At 41.0% G+C, this 10865-nt stretch overlaps 2 protein-coding genes across 2 annotated transcripts; one reads left to right on the top strand and one right to left on the bottom strand.

Moving 5' to 3' along the window:
- Positions 1-999: 999 nt before the first annotated feature.
- On the top strand, positions 1000-3391 carry srp14 (signal recognition particle 14). Its single transcript, XM_063498407.1, has 5 exons — positions 1000-1129; positions 1846-1918; positions 2025-2137; positions 2232-2264; positions 2388-3391. Exons 1-5 carry the CDS (start codon positions 1106-1108, stop codon positions 2475-2477), a joined length of 333 nt encoding a protein of 110 aa, XP_063354477.1. The 5' UTR covers positions 1000-1105; the 3' UTR covers positions 2478-3391.
- Positions 3392-3510: 119 nt separating this feature from the next.
- On the bottom strand, positions 3511-10865 carry xgb (x globin). The gene is made up of 5 exons (XM_063498406.1): positions 10553-10865; positions 7400-7507; positions 5007-5127; positions 4633-4713; positions 3511-3657 (listed from the first exon to the last, which is right to left on the bottom strand). The coding sequence occupies exons 1-5, from the start codon at positions 10720-10722 to the stop codon at positions 3538-3540; spliced, it is 600 nt and encodes a 199-aa protein (XP_063354476.1). The 5' UTR covers positions 10723-10865; the 3' UTR covers positions 3511-3537.

Raw genomic sequence — 10865 nt, 5'->3', positions numbered from 1 at the left:
TAAAGAACAGTGTAATAAAGATATGGTGGGAAGAAAAAGAATCTGATCTTTAGATGTTTTTTATAGTGTCAGTTCACAACAGTCGCTTTGAGATGCTTTAACTTCGTGAACCATAGTGTAAGGCAAGGACACCATAGATTAGAGAGAAAACTCAAACAATCAGACGATGCACCATGAAAAGCTTTTGGGAAAAGTGGGGAGGAGGAGCTCCCTTTTAACAAGAAGACACCTTTGTCAGTAAGCCAGGTTCAGGAAGAGACCGTCAAGAGAAGAGAAGAAAGAGAGCATAGAGACACAAACAAAACACAAAGTATGGTGGGGAGAATGCCAAAGCTATCTTAGGGAGGTCCCTAGTTGCCTGAGTCTATAGCGACATAATTGAGGGATGATTTATGGACACCTGATCCAACTCTAACTGTAAAAGTCATTAAAAGTTAGTATTAAGCCTAATCATAAAAAAGAGAGTGTGCCTGTCTCCTGAATCCAAACTAAGGTTTCCCAACAGCACAACATCCTGACAGCTGAAAGCTCTTCTTTGCAATTTGCTTTTGGAAACCCGAGAAAAACACAAGCATGGAGTCTGAGAAGGCAGTGGTCTATTGGGATCATATGCGACTGTGAGGTCTTAAAATATGATAGAGGCTCATCATTCAGAAATATGTAAAGTAAGAGTGGTGTTTTGGGTCAAGTGAGCTTTTTCTCTCTTCTTCTTTCAGTGACCTCTGTACGATAAACATAGTCATTTGTTTTGAAGGCTAGCTATAGTTGAGAGAACAATGTCACACACTACCTCTGCATCAGCTGACGGCGGAATCAGATCTGCCGCAGTTCTTTCAGACACAAAGAATGTATTTTTTCATGTTGACTTAATTTCTCACAAGTTATGGATATTAATGCACAAATGTTTCCTTTAAAACGTCTTACAAACAAGTGTGTCATTGCTTGTTTTTGCCCTCCCGAACAGTAGGCGGCAGTGTGAGGTAACGCTATCGCGCACAGGTCATGAGGTCGCAGGGCGGGGCTTCGGCTTGTGCAGTAGGCTACGTGTGCTTCACAGCAGTTAGCTTGCGGTTAGTGAGTTAACACCACAACTGAAGTCAGAGACATGGTGCTGCTGGAAAATGATTCGGTAAGAGCAAATATACCTCGTTAATAAACTCGGCCTGTTGTTGACGTTGACTATGAGATAAAAGTAGACATTGTATTCTTTAGCTGTCGTAAAGCTAGCTTGCTAATAGCCACAATGTTAGACACGCCAGTAGGCAGATTGAGATTAGCAGTTAGCTCTGAAGCTAAGACTGGGTTAGACTTTAAAGTTGTACTTTCTGGCATAATTTAATTGTTCAGGTCAAAAAGGAGCTAACCGAAATCCGTAGGTTCTCAGCCAGGTGTTGTTAACATTATCTCCAGCTGCCACTTGTTAAATTGGATTACACTTAGCTAAACTGTTGCAGTTTTGTGGAGCAGTGCAGTAGCATTAAATGCTTGAAATGTCTTGTCCTCTCGTCTCCTTTTTATGAATTAGCGTAAGATTAACAATAGTTAAAATAAGTAATAAAAATCTTATTATTACGATGAGGATTAACGGTTTGATAAAATATTACTAGCAAGGCAGTCTATATCATCTATCGAGGCCAATTCTCTAATCGGTACTTTTAAATAAAATAATCTGGATCCACACAGAATTTAAACTATTTCTTCCTCCACCCATGCTTCACCTTTTCACCAAGTTTCATGAAATTCGGCGGTGTAGTTTTTACATAATCTTGCTGAACATGCTTAAACTACTCTCCATGACTGTTAGCTTGATTTTACATCTTCTTTCTTTCTCCTCCTGTTGTCCAGTTTCTCACAGAGCTGACACGGCTCTTCCAGAAATGCAGAACATCAGGCAGTGTTGTCATCACATTAAAGAAGTGTAAGTGGGTTTTTCTAAAAGCGACAACCAAGCTGTGAATTTCCATGTTTTAAAATGTATTTATTTATATTTAAGCAGTTTTAATAAGAGTCTTTCATTCTTCCAGATGATGGGAGAACCAAACCGGTGCCCAGAAAGGGCCACGCGGAGTCTTTTGAACCTGCAGACAACAAATGTCTCCTCAGAGCGACTGACGGCAAGAAGAAAATTAGCACAGTGGTGAGCTAACGTTGCTTTAAGATTTTAATTTTGAGATGCTTTGCCGTCCCCACCCCACAGCTGGTTAATCCTGATTTTTCACTTATAATTTCAGGTCAGCACCAAAGAAGTTATCAAATTTCAGATGGTAGGTTGAGCAAGTTTTCATCTAAAATCGTTTTTGATCTTCATATAAGACTGAAACTATCATATTTTTCTTAAAGTTTTGCCTCTTTGATAAATCTACCGTTTGTACTTCTTTCATTTTCAGGCGTACTCTAACCTCCTCAGAGCTCATATGGATGGACTTAAGAAGAAAGACAAGAAAAGCAAAAGCAAGAAAACCAAAGCCACCCAATGAGCAAGAGACTCTAAGACAACCTTGGGTACCTAAACTGGTTCACACTATCTGAGGGGAGTGGGAGAGGGCTCCATGTGATCTGCAGCCCCCAATCTGCTTTCCCCCCATTCATTCGAGGCCTCAGATTCACGGACTGCTTTGATATTATGCCATTGTTTGCATGATAACATCTCATCCCTGACTGTCCAGTGCCATTTGGAACAGAAAACTGAGGATTTCTCATTCATCATCTCCAGCATTTCTCCTTCGGGACCAGATTCTCAAAAGTTCTGCTGCCTGTGGAGCCCGATGATTAACAGCCCTTCACTCTATTTAATTGTTAGAGAGCATATTTATGTTATGTTACCAGCTAAAAATAAAAGTTGTGCTAGCTCATTCTAATTCAGCTGGTTTTAGATGTTTCATTTTTTCTTTTTTCATGAAATTGGATTTAAATGTCAGTCTGAGTTTTCACGTAGAACCAAATTTTTTTTTTTTTTTCTGGTGGCGTCAAATGTCATGTACTGTATTTTTTTTATTATGTCTTTAGAGGCACAATTAATATTATAGTCATTGTTTTTACATACCGATACCAAGCTGTTAAACTGGCTGTCTTAAATACTTTAACACCAAAATGTATATTACAGCTTCAGCTAATGTCTGAATGATGTCATGATTTGGTTCAATAGTGCAAAAAATGTTGAAAGCTGCAGATTTACTGAAAGCATGTTTGAGTTATAAATACAGAGAGGAGTATTGGCTGTAATTCAGATGCCATTTTTTTTTGTTTATCACAATCACAAAGCATGTTTGACTGCAGCCAGAAAACATTTCCACCCATTTGTGTTTGTCCAGCCGTGATACCCGAGTCCTGCTCTCATTCAAGAGGACTGCAGCAGAATTTAAATTCAAAAATAAAGTGCTTTCTAAACAGTCACAGCTCCTTTTTGTCTGTTAAAATACTAAAGGACCAAACGTGAGAAGGATGGGAAACATTACGGTTAATACGCTATTTACAAACACGCATTTTTGTGCTGTACTGGCGATAACAGTCTGTGTGGCGGTTAAAAGAAGTGCTGTCTCATAGCGCTGTGTTTCTCTTGTCCGGCCTTTCCTTCGGGGATAGCGCGAGCTGGCGCTGCCGGGCGCTCTCTTCCTGGTATCCCTGGTTCATGAGGCTGGTCACAAACTGGAACATGGTCTGGATCAGAAACAATAAGCATTACACACATGCTGACCCTTCAAGTGTGAAGCTTTTGTCATCAGCTTTTAGCAGTTCTCTCCTCTTCTGTGTGTAATTTAATACACGCTTTTCACAAACTTATTGCACTGTGAGATAAAGGTCTTTGAGAATCACCTTGTTGGTGAAAACACATTATTTTATGTCTTTAAACTTGTGTTATCTTTGGCATTTTTTTAAAAAAGTTTTGCTTTGCCAATTCAGACAAAGACATGGGAACAAATCATTTGTTTTATTTGACAGGCTTCTAGTAACAAAGGGCCTAAAGATACGATTTAAAATGAGTTCATTGCTAAATGACCTGTTATGTGTAGACATAACACTTCCCAAATCCCTCGATTTAGGCTTCTTTTTTGTGCTTGAATGATTCATAGGTTAGTATTAAGTGGCTTAAGAAACACACACACAGAAAACAAAACATTCCTCTGAAAATGTTAAGGTAGGACTTGACTGAAGTTTTGCAAATGTATTATCAGATTATGAACTTTAAACTTTGCTGACGTGTGACAAACCAGCATTAGCCACTAGAGAGCAGGAGAGGCTCAAAATGGAAAAGGATGCACAGTTTTTATGTGGATATTATACTTTAGATCTAAGCATTTGGATTTTTCTTTACAGCTGTTAAAACATTTCTATTTGAGCAGCGTCAGCAATCTTTCATTAAAAAAAAACGTCTTGGAGTGCTCAAACTCGTGACAGAAACACTTTCCACTTGCTCAGCACCCTCTTGCATGGTTCAGTGAGATGTAGATTTTACCATCAGTCAAACTTGTGTTGCACTAGTCTCCATCTTGACATGTTACGCGGAGCATTAAAGAAGGGAGTCGAGCATGAACCAGCCTTGCTGCTGTGATGCTCGCACCCATCCCATCTATTCCACGAGGTTATTTAACCAGAACGGGAGGTGGAGAGACTCACAGGTCACAGGCTCCTTACCTTCCACGCCTCCTCCAGCTCGGCCGTCCACCTCTCCTTCAAGATGGGCTGCACGGCGCAGATGAATTCTGCTCCAACATACTGGGGGAAATAAATAAATAATAATAATAAAAATAATAATGTGAGATGCTAATGTGCTCGTGGATTGTTATGTGCTATTTGCAAGAGCGGGTGGGTAAAGCATTTTTGCAGATTGGGGATGTGCGTCAGCTAATTCGGCTGCTGTGACTTTAGGGGTCTCGTTATATAATGGCTAATAAAGCGCTACACCATCAGCACAAATTAAAAAATATGTGTACACCTCTCCAAACAAAGCAGCATCACACACAAACAGACAGCAGCTCAAAGCTGTTGGGGATCATCGGGGGCCTTACGCTGTAGTACTTAGGCGGGGCGTTGTAATGATAATGGCTTTTCCCCAGCTCCAGAGCCAGAGCCTCCAGTCTGTCCAGCTGGTCCAGTCTAGCCACACTTTTTTCAATAAAAGACATCACCCTGCAACAGATTGAAAAACACACTCAGCTTTATCGATCCACCATTCAGTCGTGAATTAGCAGTGAGCGACTATCAGGTGATGCGCATCCACTGTAGATGACACTCATCTGTGCTGAAAGGCTGCAGACTCTCATGCCAATGAGAATAAATAAGACCGATGTGCATCTATCAGCTGAAAGCCAACCAGCTCCTCTCACAATACTTTATCCCTCCCCGAAGACAAATATTTCTCTACATAAAAGAACACAGTATCAGTTTTCTTTGTTGTTTGTTTGTATGTGTGTGTCTGTCTGTTTGCCATCGCTGTAGAGTATTATGTGTGTGATAGCCTCAAAGATGGAACAAAGGATGAGAGCTGATTTAGCTCTCTCCTATTTCTGTCTCACAGCCCAACGTGGACATTGGTGCCGATCCCCAACAAGTGCGCCTGAAGAGCCATTTGGCTGTAGCGGTGAATTTAAGAGCAGCTGGTTCAGGCTGGAATTTCGCCTGCGCCGTGGCTGCAGCAGCCCCACGCTACCCTCTGCACCTTCAGGTCCTCAGGCAGTAATTGGCTGCTTTGGCCTCATGTGTAGAAAAACACAGAGAGGCACGATGCACGCTGGGAAACAGCGACAAGTGCCAGTGATGGATGTTATGAGCTCCTTCTGCTTTGGACTGGAAAGCACCGAGCGACACTCTGATTATATGATCACCTGAGCTTTATTGTTATGGTGTGTGATATGCACGACATGGTTTAATCATCTGTTCTTGTTAGTAAGGAAAAATAAAGTTATTCTAGAACATAAGTCTTGTGATATAGTTCTTTTGTGGTCTAAAAATGATCGTTGCCACATGAATGTACCTCATGTGGGTGATGTGTTTCTTTTACTTCTAGAAATATGGACATTTATTTGAGTTTGCCCCCCCCCCCACACACACACACACCCACACACCGCCCTAAATACCCATTAGAGCACAGGGTGCTTGGACCCTAGTGGATATTCCCCCTAGGGGCTATCTGGAAGACTTTTGGAGGCTTTTTTTTTTTTAATATATGAAAAACAGAAATGATTTGTTTTTAGGAGGTAAGCACAATAAAGTTATGAAATAGGCCCATTTGTTGCTACACATGGATTGAACAATATTAAGAGAAGGATGTACACGTCATTGATGTTTTATCATTTGATTTATGAAAAGTCATGTGGTGGTTTTTTTGGAATTGGAAACTTTTACTGCATGAATGAATCATTTCCTATTCAGTCGATTTCTATTTTTTTTTTCCACTCGGTGTGTTTTATATAACATAAGTGTCATCTATTGTGGGATTTCCCACATACCGTTACCAGTCTGCTGTATCCCACTGTTATATTTGAAAATGCTCACCTAGAACACAAGTTCAGCTACATTACCTGAAGTGTTATTTCTGCAGATTGTATTTTCAAGAGTGCTTTCAAATTTATGTGAAGTGCTTCATAAAAGATCTCCATGGTGTAGCTGCTCAATAATAGTTATATATATATATGTGTGTGCGTGTGTACTTTAAAAAATTAGGTCAAAGGGATCCCTGTCAATAGTTATGAGACACTGGGAACAATGAAAGAGTGAGATAATAAAACCTGTTGCTTCAGGTCGAGTGTGTCATCTGTTGGCAGAAGACGGCTAAAGCTAACAATGGTTCTAAGAAGGCTAAAGAAGCACATGGACAACAACCAGAAACTTGAGCTACTTCACATTAGAAGAAGCAACATGAACCTTTGTTTGTGTGAAAATGTTTAATAAGGCAAGCTGGAGTAGCTATAGTGGAGTAAACTGCAGATCTATGCTAGGTTGAGATGCTACAAACGGGCTATCAAAAAGGACCTAATCTTATAACACAATCAAAAGAAGAACTGATGCATGTCAGAGGGTGCAGAGACTGTTTTTGTCACAACAGATGGATGCTCCTCCCTTAGTCTGGTTCTGCCAGACAACCTCTTCCTGTTAAAAGAGTGTCCTTCCTCCCCACCATCACCAAGTAAGAACTGTGAGATTTTTAAGGTTTTCTTATATTTTTTAGGGTCTTTAGCTTACAATATAAAATGCCTTGAGAGATCTGTGATTGTGAACTGGTACTATAAAAATAAAACCAAAATTTACATATATATATTTATATAGTAACAGTAAATTTGAGTTTATGTGAAAGATATTGTCTCCCCCTTTGGTGTGTATGCTATGTTTAATTTGCTGTTTTTTCAGTGTTGTTCGAGATGCTGATGTGTGGACGTGCTGGGATGTAGAGTCCGTGACTGACCGCAGGCCGTGCGCCCTGAGTTCTCGGCTGGTCCGCAACCTCTCCAGGTCCTCCACATCTCGGAAGAGGAAAAAGACGTCCTTGCATTCAGGATGGGTCTCAAACAACCTGTTTGCCATGACAACAAGTACAAGCAGCCATCCGTGAGCCTCTCAGAGCCACTCATGTAACAGCCTGTCACATTCATTCCCACACCAAAACAAACCTCTCCCCCGGAGTTAAGATGATATAAACCCCAGAGTTTTAGCATGGACAGTCACACATTTATTATCCTGTTTTTGCCGTGCTGATTTCAGCTCATCAGCGACGCAATTAGAGGATTTTCTCTCACCCTTGAGTCATTCTCTACACCAGACACTTTGAATAGAGATCTGATTGTGCCTTTTGGATCTTACTCTAGTGCTGCTTATAGTCAGTGCCTTCCAGTTTTCACAGCCAACATTTGCAATCAGAAACAGGCCACGGGGGTCATGACTTTGTTAGCCTGTCAGGCCCTACATTCATTTCCACCCGTGGCTCTGGGCGAGCCGCCCTCTCAGATTCAGAGTCTCAATTAAATGAGCCACTGCTCCTTGCTTGCGTCTTCTGACTTAAACTCTCAGCCAGTTTCTCTAACCAGATATGTTTAAGCATGTTACCAACCAATCAGAGATCCTTTCAGTCTCCAGCTGAGGTAGCTGTGATTAGTCATGCTACCAGAATACACAGCTGCCTCCCATGGATGTGAGTGCTGTTGTGCTCACACTGAGATCTAAGGCTTATGGTAATTCTGTGTTTTCATCATCATGGAAGAAAAGGATTGTGACAGGCATCTGAAATGTTGTCAGACAATCAGGGGAGGGAAATATAAGCTTAAAAAAAGAGGGTGACTGGGAGAAGCTGTTGATTTTAATTCACATAAAACTTAACGAGATAGGATAGGTATCACATTTCCACCGATATGAAACATCAGGTAATATCAGATACTCATCAAAGAAATACTGTTTATTGTCCTTATTGTGGCTGATACCAGTGCAAACTTACAAAATGCGGGTTAAGGTAAAGTTTGATGTGCCCTGTTCTGAAGAAGACACTATTCAGAGCGTGTTAAAGCTCTGCATTACCAGAAGTAATTATGAGCTGATTATATTATCAGAGAAACAACAATAATTCTTAATTATTAGCTAACAACACAAATAGCACTGCTTACTGTGAAAATTTGTTACCTGTAGTGCTACGCAGACAACTTGGACACGTACGGTGGTGATTTCTAACTCTGAGTTAAGGATTAATGGGAAATAATAACATGTAAAATTATGGTGGGTGTGGCGGTTTTGCTGTTTTGCTTTTATTCCCTGTGGCCCTTTGAAAGAAAGCAATCCTGTATTTTTAAACCTGAGATTAAAAAAAATAGGGCACATGTACAACCTTGGAAGATAAAGAGATGGCTAGAGGTGCTGGGAGAGGTGTCAGAGACTCTAATGAATGCTGCAAAAAATACCCATAGCTCTCTAGCCTTTACACAAGCTCACTAAAATGCCCAGAGGTCTGAGGAAGCATGCATAGCAGCATGTTTGTATGAGCTTTTAAGTACTGTTAAAGCACATCTTACTATCATGTCTCCCTGTTTCTTCCTCCAGTTTCTCTTTAGTCTTTATCATTTAACTGAATGCGTAGAGCTGACAAGTTAAGCAACATGTGGGTATGCCATGCGCTTTATTACCTACAGCATCACACATGAGAAACGTGCACGTAATTGTATCTTTTTCATTCAATTCAGCTGCACAAAGTTGAAGAAACAATGCTGTGATATTTGCACAGTATTACTGTTTTTGTGTTGTTGTTTTTTTCAGTAGCAAAGTTCATCCGCGACGAGAGAGCTGGGACACTTTCCTTCTCGCTACTCATACCGAGATGCTCGCCAGCTTCACTGATGAAACAAAAAAAAGGGTGAAAGTGAAGCTCTTATTTCACGACTGTCAGCACACCGGCGACACATAGACAGCTTGTTATTTTCTTCCATTGTTAATCTCTTGTGGACATGGAGTGTGCATGCAAGCATGCATAACATATGCAGACAACGTAGCAATCTGAATGGCTCAAGTGGAATTTTAATTGGCATTGCACAGACGTTGCATTCATTTCTGTGTTGTTCACAGATATGCTACTCCATCTTTGGTGCACCTTACTTTGGGTAAATTTCACAGATGAACATTCCCTTGCTGAGGAGTAAGGTGAAAACATCAGTGACAAACAGGCGATTCCCATTTGTTGTTTCATTGTAACCATTGCTGTTCAATCAGGAGTTGCAGGCCACGGTGACATTTGTACCCTGGGGTGTCCCTGACCCACGAGAGGCCCATGTATTTTCAGGCCAACACCTAAGGTCAATCCCTTTAACTCACTCCAGGCATCTTTCATTGGGCTTCTGGCCACAAATAGTCTCTCTTCACTCTAAAGACTGACAGTCTACATCACCATATCCTTTCATTTGTCTCATTTCCCTGCCAAGTGCCAAAGGGCTAAAGATGTTTTCCCGGAGGCTAGTTATCATCCTAATTGCTAAAATGAATTTGCCTGATGGCTAATGCCTTTAATTGTATAGTACTATGGGAGACCCGGAGTTCTGATATTATTATTGTTACTATCACGTGATGACATTAGGATGTGATTTGGAGTGATATGAAGGGAGGTGCGCGGGTGTGTGGGTGTGTGTGTGTGTGTGTGTGGGTGGGTGGGTGGGGGTGGGGGATCTGTTCCAAGCTTCCGGGGGGCAAGGAGAGGGGGGAGGGAGTGATGGAGGTAGAATTCAGGCATGTCATCATCACAGTAGCTCACCAAGATACTTTACAGACCTCTTCCTCTGCAGCCTGCAGGTCACAGCGTTTCATTAAGCTCTGATTGGATGATCAGACTGAAATTAATAGGCATTATTTTTACTTCTTTTTTTTCTTCTTCTTCTGCGTAACAAGCAACAACAAAGCGATGCAACCCATTAGTACAATACAATACAATACAGTATCTCAAAGGTCTCAGTGTGACTTGATAAAACTAAAGAATTTATTATAACACCTCCTCCTACACCACCCCCATCCTTACATGTCGCTTCACTAAATTAGTATTTTATTCGATTCTGAATTGCCTGAAATTCGCCAAACATCAGAAAAGTCCTACCTGACGAACATAATAATCCCAACTTTGGCTATATCGTCCCGGATAACTTTCCACGAGTCTTTAATCATCTGAATCTGGTCCTCGCTGGGATACGCGGGGGCAGCAGCATCCTCTGAAGTCTTCTCTGCAAACTCTGATTTTGCTGCGAGACCTGATATTGCGCAGCCCATTCTTCACATGAAAGACGGAAAGAAGATTTTTTTATTTGTGCTATTTTGGGGCAATGCCAATCCAGGAAGATTTTTTTAAAAAAAGGAAAAACGACAGTTAGATACTTCGGTGCCAGAGGAAATGTGCTGGTGGTGGCATCTGG

The sequence above is a fragment of the Pelmatolapia mariae genome, linkage group LG16_19 (assembly GCF_036321145.2).
Source record: "Pelmatolapia mariae isolate MD_Pm_ZW linkage group LG16_19, Pm_UMD_F_2, whole genome shotgun sequence".
In the NCBI taxonomy this organism is placed as follows: domain Eukaryota; kingdom Metazoa; phylum Chordata; class Actinopteri; order Cichliformes; family Cichlidae; genus Pelmatolapia; species Pelmatolapia mariae.
This window is presented reverse-complemented; position numbering and strand designations above follow the sequence as displayed.

Bases quoted from the DNA above. Each gene is read 5' to 3' on its own strand.
- srp14 (XM_063498407.1), top strand. From the start codon at position 1,106: ATGGTGCTGCTGGAAAATGATTCG. The intron at 1,130-1,845 runs GTAAGAGCAAAT...CCTGTTGTCCAG, and splicing joins TGCTGCTGGAAAATGATTCG to TTTCTCACAGAGCTGACACG. The intron at 2,265-2,387 runs GTAGGTTGAGCA...TTTCATTTTCAG, and splicing joins AAGTTATCAAATTTCAGATG to GCGTACTCTAACCTCCTCAG.
- xgb (XM_063498406.1), bottom strand. From the start codon at position 10,722: ATGGGCTGCGCAATATCAGGTCTCGCAGCAAAATCAGAGTTTGCAGAG. The intron at 4,714-5,006 runs GTAAGGCCCCCG...TATTTCCCCCAG, and splicing joins CCCCGCCTAAGTACTACAGC to TATGTTGGAGCAGAATTCAT. The intron at 3,658-4,632 runs GTAAGGAGCCTG...TTTCTGATCCAG, and splicing joins AGCTGGAGGAGGCGTGGAAG to ACCATGTTCCAGTTTGTGAC.